The following is a 16,522-nucleotide window of genomic DNA, read 5'->3' as shown; positions in this document are numbered from 1 at the left end:
GTTGCCAAAATTAACAGACGGCACATTTGCTATATATCTACGGGTACGGGCGTAGGATGTCAGAGCGATGATGCATTTGTCATGGGAAGACAAATCCTGATACATGTCACCAAAGCAACACTGAGTGAAATAAACGACGCATTTATATTACAAGATGTACAATGATTGATAAGAAAATATTGTACATAATCAATAAATAATATTGATCATTTAGTCGTTCTTTGCTAAACAACTGCATCCCTACATATGGTGAGCTCAAGGAGCGAATACATTGGTGATTATAAAAATAACCAAAAATTCTGCATAGTTTGCTAGTTGTCTGATCCATAAATAAATAAATAAAACTCATAGATATACTTTAACTAGACATCACTAGTAAGATTTGTATAGACCGTTCTTTGGCGACCCGTCTGTGGCTTGCCTCTATGAATGATGTTTTTGTTATTCTCTGGTTGCTGCGGCACCCCGCGGCTTACTGGTCTATTTTCTGTCATGGCAGTCATTTTCAAAGCAGCTGATTGGATACTCTGCTGGTACCAAGTGTTATAGTCAGTTGAGGAAGTAATGCTGTTGCTATTGGTATCATAAAAATTGCCGCTGTAACCAGAATCTGGGTTGGAGCTGGAACAGCTCCCCGTGTTATTCGTAGAAGTTAGATCAGTAGCTACCTCATCAGTCATATGTTGCTGATATGATGCAATGCCCACACGTTGTTGCTGATCTCCTAGGAGTTGTCTGTTTTGAGTGTTATTGTAGTGCTGCATCTGATTGCTGGTGGAGTTGTGCATGCTATTACTTCTACCAATCTGTCTCTGCTGATTTGTGAGTGTGCTTGGCTGTCTTTGTATAGTAGTGAGGTGCGGCACAGAAACAGACTGTTGAATTTCATGCTGATTGGATGAAATAGCATGGCCATTGATTTGCCCATTGTTGATCCCTGTAACACGTTGATTGGGCTTGTAATATCGAGGTGGTTGCTGAGCCGATGGTATGGGCTGTGGCACTGGGGTCCCGTTGGCCAAATTGGGGCTGTTTGAGTTTTCAAATTTCCTTTGATAGTTCGGAGGCATTCTCATCTGATTAGAAGCATTGCCAGACATTCTGATTCCCATTCGATTAGATTGTATCTCTTCGTAACTTGGTAAAGGCATTCGGCGATTGGTATTGCTACTATTTTTATGACCTTCAATGGGCTGTTTTGCTGGACGTGACAGGGATGCCGAGCTGTACAGTTGATTACTCTGGTTTTGGTGAACGTGTTGAGACTGACTACTATTTGCATAATGGCTGAAGGGTAAGGCCGGCTTTTGTGTCGGTCTGAGTGCATCTTGAGAATGGTAGAAAGATCTAGAATTAGCTGGTGGCTCATTGTGTTGCCTTCTGCCAACTTGTGACTCACTATGTAGTCTTCTGTTACCTTGGGGATGCAGACTGTTTTGTTTAATCAATTCGTGTCTGTCTAGCATTCCTGTTTTATAATTCTCATGTTGTTTATCTGATGTTCTTATTACTTCCGGTTTTCTTGCAAGAAGCTGTTTTCGGGCATTAACAATGCTATCTCTGAGGTCTTTTGGCTGTGCTTCATCAGTGGGTTTTTGGTATGCAGGCAAAACTGGCAGAGTGTTTTCTGAATATTTTTCATCATGGCCACCAATTGGTGCTTCTCGTTTGGCTGGAAGAAACACTTCCTCAGCCTGTGCAGGGCTTATACTAGGAGGCATATCTTGGGCGATCTCTGTTGATTTCACAGTTTCGTCATATCGTACAGTTTTCTTTGGCCCATTGTTATCAGAATTCTCTTTTTTAAATTCTATCCTTGTGTCTCTTGGTAAGCTATTTGAGCGGTACATTTGCTTTGTTTTTTCTTCAGAACTAGATTCTCGCCGTGGTTGGCGCATTGCCGATTTTAAAGGCATCACAACGGAGGTCTTCATAGCTGGCTTGCGTTCAGGACTAACGCTCCTTTCTCGTCTTCCCATAACTCGCGCTGGTTGAGTCTGATTTTTAAGAGCACAAACTGAGCCTTCAATTGATTCCTTTTTGGAATCTCTGCCATGTAGATGCCCATCTATTTTTTCTCTCATACATATTTCGGTCGGTTTGCTCTTTTCATTTTTAGGGTTTTCTTCGTTTAGGTCTTCTTTGCTCATCCACAAAGCTACAATTAAGTGACACATTACGATACTAGCATGTGCTGATACAAATAGATAGCAACTAAGCTAGTGAAATCAGTTTTAAAGCCTGGCTACATACACTGATGAAATGTGACGCTTGCGTAGTTAATAAGTTCACAACGGGACGGCAATGCAACAGCCAACATCTTGATCTATGTGGGAACAATACAACTGTGATTGGCAGAAGTAGTTCCCATGTAATAAATTAGGGCCAGATTAGCTTTTGAATGATGATGACAACAGTGCTTCAAACAAACAACTATTTATATAATTCAAAGATATCATTTTTTCTGTAACACTTATATAACAGTTATGTTTACAAATTTGGACATTTCAAAAGATATTTCAGGTAATTCTTATGAGAATTGAATGTGTTAAAATCTGTATTTTGTAGTTTAGTGTATGGTCATGCACATTTTCTACAATTTTCTGCTTAACTCTCTTCATCGATACAGCGTAAGTTTTTTTTGTAAAGTAACATTACAGCGATACAAGTAGCTGAAAAAATGTTATTGCTGTCACAAATCTTTGATAAACCTCAGTAGATAATAAACATTCTGATAATACATAATTCCAGCAAGGGCCTTACACATATGAGGCCAATGCTCATTGGTCAATCAATATTTCAGCAATGCATTTCATTCGCATGCGTAGCCTGGCCTATTTTAAACAAATTAGCAAAGCCTTTCCATTTTAGTGCCAATAAAGCCGGGGAACTGTAATCAATTGGTTAAACTCAATTGTTTTATCCTCCCATTCAGCATAAGTAATTTATTTTTGGTACATCACTTCAAATCCAATGATGCCTTTGACCTACAGCATACCTGATTTTCTTTTAGAGCCAGCATCAGTAGGATTAGCATGAGAAAAATGAGAATGAATGCGGTTGGCTTGTTTTGCTCGGAGCTCCTGTTCTTTCAGTCCAGCACGAATGAGCTTACGTCTTTCCCGAATCTAAAGAAGTCAATTTAACAGCTGCAACTGCCATGCCTGTGTAATGGCTTTTTCAAAATCGAGGACATATCCCACATCATCAAAAATGTTAAAACTTTGATGTCTAAGCTTGTATACAGTCATATACAATTATACTTGTATAATCAATAATCAATAATCAATGCCCTTATCAGGTCTGATGATCCTAGACGGTATTAACAAACTTCCATCGACTTTGAATAGCGCAACCTTTTTTTAACTAAAAATCGTTCTTGTAGAAATCAAAGAAGGAGACAGAAATTAATACGGTAAATAATTTTTTTTCACACTCGTTCAAGGAAGTGATGTTTAAGAAACAATGATTTCAGCACACTGAGTCTGATAGAGTTTGTATATTTATTATGAATAGAAAAAACAAATAGTTTCAGTGTAAATCCCTTGTTGTTGAGAAGCTTTTTACCTTTGTCTCTTTTTAATGAGTCATTCCCAAGAATTTCAATCAGTGTGTCATTATGAACAAATTTTTGGTAAGTGGTCATTTTTTTCTTTTTCCGATCAGTTGGAAGTCCCCTCAGTATTTCGCTGACATCAAGAACTAATAGTCCAATTGATTTAAAACTGTAGAATTCTACTAAAATTTATAACAAATAAAGCAACCAAATTTTCGTAATCCTACATAAACCGGAAGTGCAAAAAAGCAAAGAGAAACTATGCAGATGTGCCTATTTGGGTGTCTGATCAAATGGAAAAACAATTGCACAAATTATGTCGGGCACAGGCTTCAAAATGTTAACAGACAATATCATTTTAACATTTGTCTTCACAAGAGTTGAATTCTAGGGTCACATCCTAAGATGTGCTTTACAACACTAAACACAAGTAGAGTCAGCAAAATTATGGATAGCAAATGTCTTACATGAACAGCCTAATGCTGCCTTTCGGCTTCGCAGAACACATGTATGCATTCTGTGATGCTGAGAAAACAACTAGATCTCACAAGAGCCTCAATTTTTCATTCCTTAAAATTCCTTCGTTGCTCCGTGAGTTTCAGAAATTTTTTTCATGCTCTGAACTCATACCTCTGAATGGTGCTTTAAGATCTTCAGCTCTTCCATAGCAGCCTCCCTAGATTTAAATGCTCTTCCATGGAAACTGTATTCAGAGTGGGTTAGAGTTTCATCTGAACGAGATCGAAATAGCCTAGGAGGAGGTGGGAACTGCTCTGAATGGATTGCCTGCAAAGTCAAGGTTTTGTATGAACATTGCGTAGACCTTAATGATCATCTGAATTTACCATTGAAGCTGTTGCACTTTACAACACAGTATAGTATAATAATAGTAATATGTTTAACATACAGTCAAACATGGATAACTCGGCCACGGATAGCTCGAAAACATGGTTAATTCGAACAGTTTCTTTGGTCCGTTCCCACGTAATGATAAATTGCTATAGATAACTCGAACTCAACACTGTTAATTCGAACTGTTTTTTTGCCCAACGGCTACCGAAACGGTTGTTATCGCTTTAGAAAATCACTTTATTCAAAGCCATAGAGGTAAACCTCATATTTTCATAATTCATAAGCGTTGTTATTACCACCATCGGCAAAATAATTTTGTCAACGACTTTTCTAAAGGTTTGGTCAAATTTGATTTACACTGCTATACGATTAATAGCACGGGCTTGCCGGGTCACGCGCGCAAGGATTTTCGCCACACACATACAAAACAAAAACAGCGTGTTGTTTTGTATGTGCGTGGCGAAAATCCTTGAGTGCGTGACCCGGCTAGCCCGTGACGAATAGTTTTCCGACGTTGATTCCGTGTTGAATCAACGTCGGAATGTTGAATGTTTAAAACGTCTTAAAATTGTTTTTACTAAACGTATGCGTTGTCTTAGCTAAAAAAACTATTCATCGTTTGACCTAAACACAGAATACGTGTGTACATTCAATAAGTATCCATTCAAAAAGCGTGAGTGATATACAATGTACCGTTAAACCTCGTAAAACTTTTAATTGAACTGCCTCGGAGTGTTGCTCTTAACGAATCCCAGGTAAAGTAAGGGATTTTTCTTTGGTAACTTTTTCTTGAAGTTGCATAAACTTCAAGAAAAGTCGGCAAAATTGATCGTGGGTAAAACGCTCAAAAGAAAAAGATGTCTTTTCTTTTGAGCATTTCAATAACGATCAAGTTTTGCCAATGTCAATCTAAAAAAACGTCCTGGCAATAACATCACCTCAAACAACAAACCAATCTCAAGTGATAGAAAAATCTCTATACTTTTTGATAAAAACGTTTTAAACTTTACATTAGAAGCATTTAATTTGAAACAAGCCATTTGTGCTTTTGATTTATATTATAGTTTGCATATGTACATGTATCTACTAATAAATAAGTAAATACATGGACTTGTGACAGTGCTCTGATAACTTGAACGCTCTGATAATTCGAACACTTTTGCTCGGTCCCTTGAAGTTCGAGTTATCCATGTTTGACTGTATTTATAAAAGTGGTCATAACTCTCTAGAGAATGAGCCGCAATAAGGTGCTAATGCTAAGTAAAAGTTTCTTCACAGAACAGGAAATTTAATTTGTTTTTAATCTTCTGGCAAATGAGAGTTGTGGTATCCTACCTCATATCTAGCAATCCTTTCATGGTCAAAGTCATCGCCGAAACGTTGCTGTTTGGTTCCTATGGAATAACCAAATGGGTCAGACTCTTTGCTTTCAGATATTTGAGTAGCCAGCCATGAGTGTAGGTCATCTTTTGTCATAGCCTCTTCCTAAAAATATTAATCAAGATGGAATGTAAGACATAGAGCATGACCGTAAGTTGGCATTAACAATAAAGATAAGTTTTGACATCTGGGCGAACAAGGTAGGTGAGTGATGAGCAGGTAAAAGAGTCAAGAAATAAGCACATAGGTTATTGAGAGTGAAGGTGATGAGCAGGTAGAATGGAGAAAGTAAAGATAGTAATAAGCAGGTCAAGGAGTGAGTGTAGGAGCAGGTGGTTATTAAAAAGTACCTGATCGACATGTCTCAGCCTCTCTTGCTCATTTAGTTTCCTAAGCCTTTCCAGACACTCTTGTTTTTCAGCCAATAGTCTTGCTCGTGTTGCCAACTCCAGATCAGGACCCTAATAAAAATTCAGAGACACTTAGCTGACTATTTGCTTCATAAATTGGAAATTAGTCGCATATTTTAAAAAAGGCTAGCCTATTATAGTTAACTGAACTCTATGATCACTTAGTGAAGAATTCCATCAGTGTTAATGTTAAAGAATTTTAAAAAAAGGACTTTTGAAGCTGAAACCAAAGAGCTTAAAGGCTGGGTCAGCATTAATTCCATAATACACTGCGGAATCATCTCTGATAACAATGTTCACACTACCACACACCCATCTGTGTTTACATCAGCGAATAGTCCATGACGTAGTGTTGTCAGTATAAAATGCTGTCGCAGAAATAATGAATACCAGTTCAGAAGCAACTATCATAGAGGGAAATATAGCTGAAGCAAACCGCAATAGCCAGTTACCATTGCTAAAGGGGTGTACCTTGCACAGAATGTCATGGATGCTCAGAGAAATAGTGGAGAAATCTGATTGGCTGCAATGTTTCCCGACATATCTACCTTACCTCAGTGATTTCATTCGTTTACGGTGAACATAGTCGACAAGTAATTACCGAAAGAACAACCCCCGACATATGGCGATACAGTGTGAACCAGCATTTAACCTACATGGCACCAATCGTTCTGACCTAGTTAGCACAGCTCACACTCTAGTTTACTCTGACCTAGTTAAGCAAGATTTGGTAATCTCATACGGTTAGTTTCTGTATGCGTAGACAACAAGTACATAATCCTTACTAGGTAGTGGTTCTGCCTGTCCAAACTTTTCATTCTCTCTGATAGCTTGTGGTGGTTAAGAGTGCCCATATGAACATGAGAGTCGTTGTAATCTAAGAGTGGGTCTAGAATAGATGTCCGTTTACTCGCTTCGCAGTGACAGTTAGGAACATAGCCTACTGGTCCTTGCCGAATGTTTCCTGTATTTAGATAGACACCATTTAAAGACATGCATGCAATTGAACAGTTTGTATATTTTTCCTGTTAGGATGAATGAATTAGTCAGCGTTTTCACAATGCGAATATTTTCATGGTGTGTTTTCTGTTTTTCGGCGTCGCACCCGTAATAAGACATGCTAAAACACAAACTTCTTAACATATTTCTTTAAAAACTAAAGTCACTTTGTCCTTTAAATACATATGTATTTTCCTGCCACACTGTATGTCGAGGTAAACAGTAGGGAGAAAAGTGAGTCGCCTAACTAATTCAGATGTTGTTTTATGTTGGAAAGCAACGCAGACATTATGATAGAAAACTAGTTTTGGTCCTAAAACCAAAGGTCTGGTGATTTAACCAAGGTGCAACAAGAAATATCAATTACTTATACAATTTAGTACTTGGAAAACCCAACTAGTGTTGTTGCATTTTCATGCATAAGTAGAAATCGTGATAATGTGCTGATAAACAACCTGTCAAATACAATCACAATACTCATGTTATGAGCTCTTTGACAGGGTGCTGTTTTAGTTGTTTTAAGTAAAGTTCAAGATAGAATCAAGAAGGGATGGTTGTTTACATTTAAAGTAGAATACATAACGTTGGTTACTGACAAAAAATACATTTCAAAAACTGATTTATTTAGTTAAGAATATCATTTTCATTATCAAATTTCTGTTAAATCTCTCGAGCTGACAAAAAGGTTGATTATAAGCTTCAATTTTGATGTAAAACAGCAGAACTGTCCTTGGTAAAATATTCAAGAGCACACTTAGATATGCATTGAAACTTTTAGACTACTTCTATGGTTCTCACATTATTACTGGAGAAGGCCAAATTTTGTCAAAACACAATTTTTTACTTTGCGCAACAATTTGAATAGTTTTATGGACACTGAATTGATGAGTAATGTGATGGAAATTGTATAAAAATTGACTATATAACCATATATTATATACAATGTTATTTACAGCATTTATTATCACAAAATTTCAAATTTGATGTATTTTAATAAATATCAAATTTACCATTACCAAATTACCTGCCAAGTCTCTATAGTACGCAAAGCCCTGTCGCTTCACATACTGACTAAACAAGCCTAAATTCCCATCATCTTCATCTCCCGGCTTGTTCAGGTTTGTTAATGATCTTCCCAGTCGCTCTTTTTCGAGCTTCTCCTAAAAATTTGGTAAACAATTCAAACAACTTTCGTTTTTTCAGTTATTGCCAAAAATGTTTATTTAACTTAATTACTGAAAATTTATTGTGGAAATGTTTGAGAAATAGTTTAGGATGCATGAAAAGGCAGATCTACCACAAAAGAGATACAGTTTGTCTTTCTTCATGCGGGAGTTGGCAAAAAGTTCATGAGACAAAATCACATGGTAAGGTATTTTCTACTTTGGCTCTTGAAGGCAAGTGCTTCAGTTATATGAACCATGATTCTAACTGACACAAGCTTAGAATACTCTGTGTCAATCAAAGTGCACTTCATTTGGGAGTTACCTTCTCATTTGAATATTAAGCATCAGAGACTAATTCTTATGCATTTTTAAGAAGATATAACAATTATTCAGACAGATAATGATTACATGTATAAAATCTTAGTCTGGTACACTCAGGTGTACGCTACAGTCAGGGGCTAAAAGTGCATCATACTTCATAAGAATTTTACAAACTCTACATTGAAATACCTTATATAAAGAAATGTATAAGTTATTTCAACAATATATAAAATACCATTATCTGCTAATTTATGCATTTCCCATGGCCTTAAGTTTTCATAGTCATTTAACTACTTTTAGATAACTGACTAAATAGCTATAACAGCAATAGTACTCATTGATCATTGAACTACACTACTGCCGGAGCTACCCTGGGCATGGCTCTCTTGGGAAGTAGGGGGAGAGAGCTCCCCATCCCCTCACCCCCCAAGAGAGCTATGCTGGAGCTCAAACGCGTCAAGTGATTATTATATGCTCCATGAGAAGATTACTCCCGGTTACAGACTGTCCATTCATAATAAGAGTCTCAAAATGCATAGACTTTGCCACTGTAACACCTTTCTTAAACCTGACCTTACCCTTTCAGATATACGTTATATATGGATAACATACAGTAGTGAGGGTCAGTAGTAAATGTAAGTACCTCATTATATATGGATAGCAGACAGTAGTAAGGGTTAGTAGTAAGTGTAAGTACCTTTGCAAATTTTCTCTTTATCCACGAAACAAGACCACTTTTCTTTTTATTGTCTCTGCTGACTTCAGGAGTAGCCTCCCTACTTATCGTCTGCTGACTGCTTTGAGTTTTGGACAGGTCAGAGGCACTCCGCAACCTTACTCCAGCTGTAGGCTGAGCATGCTAGAATAAGCATCAATAAATAATAATTTCTATGCTTAAAAATATTCAAGCGAAGTTCAAGGTTAACCTTTCACATAAAACAAAAGTTTCTGGTAAATTCATGTAAAATATATTTGCCAAAGGGCTTCAACGAGGTTGAAATAGCAGCATGAGTATGGAGGAACTGCTCCTGAAAGCAGGCATTAGCTAATCACACCCTGGAAAGAAACCCTTACCAAATCCGAGTCTGGTACAATACAGAATGGCAATGTGTGAAAAAAGTTGAATTATCCAAGGCTACTAGCTGCCAACGACTACCATTGGTCAAACTGTAAACTTTTTGATCTTTTGCAAGTGCTGCAAAGTATACTCTTGTTGAACTTTAATATTAATTGTTATAAAAGTTTAGAGCATTTCAGTCATAGCTAGTATGTATTTCACCAACTCTATTGCATGCAAACAGTTACACTCATTTAGTATATAAATTTGAAGAATCGCGCCTAATCATTTCCTACCAAACGCCCTTTTACATATTTGGCGTACAATTATTAGATCCCGTAAATGCAATGGCTATACAATCTTTGTGCTCACCAATAAGAATAACATACAGTGAAGATTGTAATAAAATACTGCAATTCTATGGTTTGTGCAAAAACAGCTAGTGATTGTTTTAAAAAATGGTGTAAGTTTCGTTTTCGTCTCGTTAACACAAACTTTGGTTTGAAGAATGCTGAACTTGGGTCACATGCCTTTTCATCATCTCTTAGTGTCAGGAGCCAGTTAGCTGAAACCACTCGTCCAATCAGCTATGTATAATAAACTCATTGTAAAATTAAATGTGTATTTAAATAATGAGCTGTATTAAATAAAATTTTACTAAATCCTAAAATTAAAAAAACCAGCTAAAAACTAAAAAGTACCCACTTATACATTTCCCATAAAATTACTTTAGTTAGACTACATGACTATAACAACAAGCCTGCGTTTGTCATTGGCTAGAACTACTCTCAATGCACAAGCATAGCAAGTGATTCTTTAGTGTTCTATGAAAAAATTATTCTTGGTAAAACCAAAGTTGTCTCCTCTACGTTTGGTGCATCAGAACATTAGCGTTTACATCGCTTACCCCTCTGTGTATAATTTCTATTATAGATGAGTGATCTTTCCTTCTGGCTATGTCTGTAGCAGTTTCTCCTTGTTTATTCACAAGTTGCACATTTATACCTCCTTCGACCAAGAGTGTAGCTATTTTACGACGTTTGAAAGCGGCAGCTATATGTAATGAGGTGTCGCCATTCTGCAACAACAGATAAACGTCTAGAAAAAGTGTGATAACTCTAAAGGATACATTTGTAAACCCTCGTGTAGTAAAAAGCTTTGGAGTTGTCCGCTTTTATAAAAAATACACTAAATGGCTTTTAAAATATGAACTCATGAGTGTGTTTTTGCATATGAATTTGAAACATATGTTTTTACAAATCCAAGATAATGGGCAAAAGCACAAACAAAGATAAACTGCATAATATTATCAAATTTCAATCTCTGCTGTCTTCACCATAAATTGTCTTTTGAAACATATAAACCTGCTCATAAATCTTTACGTAGCAGGAGCACATTATCATAACTGCCAAATCTGAAAATTATATGAAAGTTATCTCCACTAATTTTTTAATTTACCATGTTTACTTTGGTAGTACTATGAAGAGCTTGTTAGATGTAGTAATAACGCTAAGCTCATTGATAAAATTACACAGCAGAACATCAACAGCGCTTATTTAAATATTTTTTCACCCAAGAAAATTTTGTTTTGAGCTGCACAAATTAAGAGAATTCAAATTTATATTTAAATCTTTTAAATATATGATCTTTATATTTACAAAAATACAATTGGACTGACTATCTGTTGTCATGGTTCAGGTTATAAGCAGTATTTAACCAAAACTACTATTGTTGGTTTCATATTACGTTAACCTTTGACTGAGTCTTTATCAGGGTAACCATTCACACAACTGAAGAATTGTCTTACCTTGTTCTGTTCAGAGGCTGAGCATCTAGCACTGATGAGAATTCTGGCAATACCTGCATGTCCATAGCGTGCAGCAGTATGAAGAGGCGTGTCACCATACTGCAAATAGAACTGAGTCTATGCTACCGTGCTTTGCACTAATCTTCAATTGTGTAAGTAAGATAACTCCCACTTAGAACTGTTTGAAAAAATAGTTCTATATTTTCTTCAACAACGAAAATTTTTAAATAGTGTCAATATATTGGAGCACTTTTACGTCATGGGAGTAAGTTTTTATCTCACAAGACTTGGTAAAACTACAGATGTATTTAATCCAACAGCGTTTAAAGTTCTTCAAAGATGAACATGACAGTGTCATTCAATCACCTACTTTGCAGAAATCATACGAGTTACAATTTTTTGCTTTAGTAAGCTAAGATTCTAGCAAATTTGACAAACTGATAATTTTTACTTTTCTCTCCTTCAGCCATTTGTAAAAGTTCATCCCGCTTCTCGACAATTCTAACAGTAAAGCCTATGTTACACCTGCACCATATCTAAGTTATGGCATATCCGAATGTACTTACATTATTTTTTACATCTGGACTGCAGCCGGCATAGATCAGAGCTCTTCCAGATTGATTGTGACCAGACTGAGCAGCCAGGTGGAGAGCTGTGCAGCCAGCCTGCAAGGAATGTACGAGTAACAGAGAGCCATCTAACATATTATGTGTTAAAGAGACCTACCGGATAAGCTATCAATAGTCTTATGAGGTGCGAGCATGGTATTTCACTCGTGTTTCAATCCCAGAAGTCTCTGTGTGTTGCCAGCTTTTTCAAAAATATAGCAGTACAGTATTGGTTTCTGTACAGTAGCGATCACAAATACTTGCACCATTCTCAGGTTTGGAATTATCTTTCCTCTGCTTACTAGCTGATTTTTGAATACTGTTTTATCATGAGAAGATAACTCTTTATGGTAAGTTTGTTTGTGTAATCATAGCGCGAGCTTATATCACCAATCAGCTAACAATTGATGTTAAATAAAGAGCCAATAAATAGCCAATCAGAATGCATTGTTTGAAGGTGCAGTCTGGCAAAATGTTCTTCTCAAAAAGTAATAGCTCAAAATAATCCACAAACTAATAAAAAGTTTAATGTTTTAATGAAAACACCCATAAACATAGCGAGGATGAAAAATTACTAGCTCACCGCACAAATTATTTATCTGGTTCAACCATAAAAACAAAAGTTTGAATTTAGAGTTGAACTCATCACAGTAAAGCATAATAAATTAGAAAGTTTGGTTTGTCTAAGTGAATTAGAACCACAAAAATATCTATGCAAACTTTGAACCTCATTATGTCGAAACCAAACTTTGCCCAGATAAACCATTTGTGTGCTGAGCAAGCGATTTGTCACTTTTATAGTTGTTCAGAGGTTTGACAACTATAAAATATGTGTCTTTTATATTTTGCTTCAAAGGCTAATGATTTGATGCCGAGATTCAGCAATAGACTTTTTTACGGCAGCAGCCATGATTGTTTTTCCTTTTGATTTGCTAAAATTTGCATCTGCATAATAGATTAATGTCACACTTTAGACAGATTGACATTAAAACAGGAAATACTTTGGCCGCTAACTTTAGTTGACCTACAACTCATTCAACTTCTTTCATTGCTTTATCCGGAATGTTCTAGTCAACTTTATAATCGGCACGATTCATCGCAGATTATTGTAACAATTAACATATTTGTAGAGCTTAGCAGTAGACATCTCTAAATATGGATATAACACAACAAGATTATAGATGAAACACACGCTATTAATGAAAATTATTGATCACTTTATCTGTTTTTGATTAAGAGGCTAAGTGCGTGATAACCAAGTGAAGGTTTTTATGACAATCGTTTTCAAGAATTTCGCTTTACCAAACACCTGCTTATTAAGTGACTTTATACAAAAAATGTGATTAAACAGTAAAGTTGACCCGTTAATTATTCGTAAATATCTATAAGCCTTTTAGGATTTTATTGGGTTTAGTGAACTGCTCTCAGTGTTGCATGGATTAGTTTACATTATTGAATTCTACCACGAGAACAAATTGACTTTGAGAGTTGAAGCTGTATCAGATCCAACTCTGTTAAATGTTTCATTGAGGCAATATTTATGTCACGAGTAATTTAAAACTTTCCTCTGTGGTGGGTCTTGAACCACTGACCAGTAAGTTTCCAATCAAGGTTGCTAACCACTACCCCCCCCCAGCCACTCTTCTTCAACTCTAGCATTTAATGATAAATAATTGTAAGCAATTTTGCCACAATATATTTCAAATCAGTTTATCGCTCTATCAAACTCTCTTCACAATATTTGGTTAACATAGATGCTTAGGAGTGTATATATAAAATCATTAATATTTGACACAGAGCACTTGTGTCCAGATGTCACTAAGGCTTCGTAATAAACTGTTTTTTTGCCCTTTCCGATTACAAATATTCACAACCCAGTGAGTTGTACAAGGTGCTTGAGTAACTCGGGGAAAACAAAATTCCAAAGCGCATCAACAAAGTACAAATCAATTAATTTTTTTCAAAAAGCCAAACATCAATAAGTAGGGCTTCAAATTTCTGCAACTCACCCGATTGGCTATAAATGCGTTAGACTTATTCTTTAGTAGAAGGTCTACAGACTTGCTGAATCCCTTCCAAGCGGCTTCATGCAGGGCTGTGTTTCCGTACTGCAAATGATAAATAGATTATATATAAGTACTGCTAATATACCTAACATCACAGAGGCTATGATATTTATGGTGCTGACATTAAGTTTCTATAACAAGGGAGAACTATGGGCAATAACCTAGAAGTCATCAAAGTTACTGATTATATTAGAAAAGACACTGGCAGTCCTGTGCGACCTGAGAGACCATGCTGTGTAATTACTATATGCACAATTACTCCATGATGTTGCAAGATGGTCCAATGGTGTAGTTGGTAGCATGCCTGGCTGCAACGTTCGATATCTGAGTTCAACTCCTGTGTGATGCGTTTTTCCTAACCTCTGAACGTAGTTTCAGACAGGCTGATGAACAGACAGACATGGTACTTATTATAGTAAAGATTGTTACTAGAGATGCAAGCTGCCATTGCCCGAGTACTTACGAAGTCTGACCATGAACACTTGTTTTGTTTATAAAGTCTTTCACCAACTCCTCATTCTGGTATTTTTTCTGACACAGTCTTTTGTTAAAAATGATGGAACAACATTTTTTTATTTCAACACAGACCTATTACAATGGGATTCTGTGGTTTTCAACAATCTTTCACAATACGGCTTGGGTCAGACCAATGTCGTATGTATGGCTGTGCCCTGCTATGGCAGTTTTTGACTAAAACAAAGGCCAAAAAAGATATTCGATCAGCTTTTGGCAAGAATTTATGCTATGGTTAGACAGTCGCGCTCAGTGACTGCGGGTCTGTTCTTATGATAACTTACTGACTATTAAGAATAAACAATTGAATAAGCCTTAAAAACTCTTAAAAGCAGTGTTATGCAACATGAAAGTCACATTTCAATATATTGAAATGTGACTTTATGATTATATCCAGATGTTTACAACAGAAATGAATGTGTGTAAATGCCAGGGGCAAGCGGTTTGACATCAAATTTTTACCTCTATGTAAATCATAGAATGGTTTTAATAAGCTTGTGAATTTTTTGGAACATATGTTTAGTGTCTGCTATCTCCATCATGTTGGATAAACTCTATGAAAATTAACAACTAGGTATTTTTCTTTACATAACTAAAAATAGTATTCTACGAGCATAGTTGTCAACAGAAGACAACTCCAAGCTTTAGCCAGTTTTCACCAAAGTTGTGTATATTATTACAATACACTAGAATTGCCAATTGTGCAGAAAAATGAACAGATGGAAAGTCAAGAAAAATTTTGGCTGATCCTAGAGCAGGTCTGAACAAGTTACTAGAGTCATCATTTTATAGAATGCAGGTTGCATAACAACATTATAAACCAAATGTCAGAATAGTTTTAAATGACCTCCTCAGAGGAATTCACAAATTGAATAGAGATCTTGTAAGGGGTGAATGACCTTGCCATCATTTAACCTTTGGAAGGGTCAAACTTGAGCTTTTGGTCAACTAGGTTGTGTTCTTTAACATATAAACCACATTAGTTTCCTATCATTGATGTAAAAACCCCACCCTAATTGTTATCAAGTATTTAGCTAACCTTCTCTCAATTTTACACTTTGTGCTATTAAGTAATGTAACAGATCATTGATAGCCAAGAATGTATTTTCCAGGTTAATCAACAGCAAATGGTTAAAACGCAAAACATTCTTATCACTACAAAATTTTGTGCGCTAGACATGAAGGCAGCTGCTTCCATTTAGTGCTTGATGCTAGGTGTTACTTACCACTGCTGGCGACAGACATGTACAGATCATTGCACCCGATAAAAAACTAAATATTCAGTATTTTTTGCCTTTTTCTGTCAGTATGCGGCTAATTGAGCTTAAAGTATAACATAAAACTGGCGACAAAGACATTTTAATCATTACGATTCATCAATTAGGGTATGCTATGTTTTGGTGAAAGTGACAAATGAAATCTAGAGATAAAAAAGAATTCGTGCTTAGGAAGTCATTAGTGAGTTGTGGCCTAGTGGTCAAGAGCGCATGTCTAGCATCCAACGGGGTTGGGGATTCAATTACCACGAAAGGCACTGGTTGTCACAAAAATGACATCCAACCTTATGTTGCTTTTTTCAACTGGGCATGTCTCCAGTAGTCAAGGTGTTCTAACCAGTGCACTCAGACATGTCCAACCAAGATCACAGAGACATTTTTTGTGTGACAATACTCCTAAAAATGTGCACAGCCTCTGCTTGCCGTAAACAGGTATGCTCTATCTTTGAGGGAGTGCTCACAAAATATTGTCACGTGTGACAAAAAACTAACTTTGGCCGTTTTACTAAG

The 16,522-nt window shown here is 36.4% G+C and overlaps 1 protein-coding gene across 3 annotated transcripts in view; it reads right to left on the bottom strand.

The window, feature by feature from the left end:
* Window positions 1-125: 125 nt before the first annotated feature.
* LOC137408288 (uncharacterized) overlaps window positions 126-16,522 on the bottom strand; it is a 67,412-nt gene continuing 51,015 nt past the window's right edge. For all 3 annotated transcript variants that reach the window (XM_068094747.1, XM_068094749.1, XM_068094748.1), the window contains exons 5-16: window positions 14,166-14,264; window positions 12,115-12,213; window positions 11,549-11,647; window positions 10,649-10,819; window positions 9,382-9,543; window positions 8,222-8,357; window positions 6,984-7,162; window positions 6,139-6,249; window positions 5,744-5,893; window positions 4,187-4,342; window positions 2,999-3,128; window positions 126-2,158 (exon numbers count right to left, since the gene is read on the bottom strand). In XM_068094747.1, coding sequence (XP_067950848.1) covers window positions 363-2,158; window positions 2,999-3,128; window positions 4,187-4,342; window positions 5,744-5,893; window positions 6,139-6,249; window positions 6,984-7,162; window positions 8,222-8,357; window positions 9,382-9,543; window positions 10,649-10,819; window positions 11,549-11,647; window positions 12,115-12,213; window positions 14,166-14,264 — 3,288 coding nt within the window. In that variant the 3' untranslated portion in view covers window positions 126-362. The remainder of the gene's footprint in view (window positions 2,159-2,998; window positions 3,129-4,186; window positions 4,343-5,743; window positions 5,894-6,138; window positions 6,250-6,983; window positions 7,163-8,221; window positions 8,358-9,381; window positions 9,544-10,648; window positions 10,820-11,548; window positions 11,648-12,114; window positions 12,214-14,165; window positions 14,265-16,522) is intronic.

Source organism: Watersipora subatra, chromosome 11 (assembly GCF_963576615.1).
Source record: "Watersipora subatra chromosome 11, tzWatSuba1.1, whole genome shotgun sequence".
Taxonomy (NCBI): Eukaryota; Metazoa; Bryozoa; class Gymnolaemata; order Cheilostomatida; family Watersiporidae; genus Watersipora; species Watersipora subatra.
Note: the sequence above shows the minus strand (reverse complement) of the source record. Positions and strands in the feature narration are given on the sequence as shown.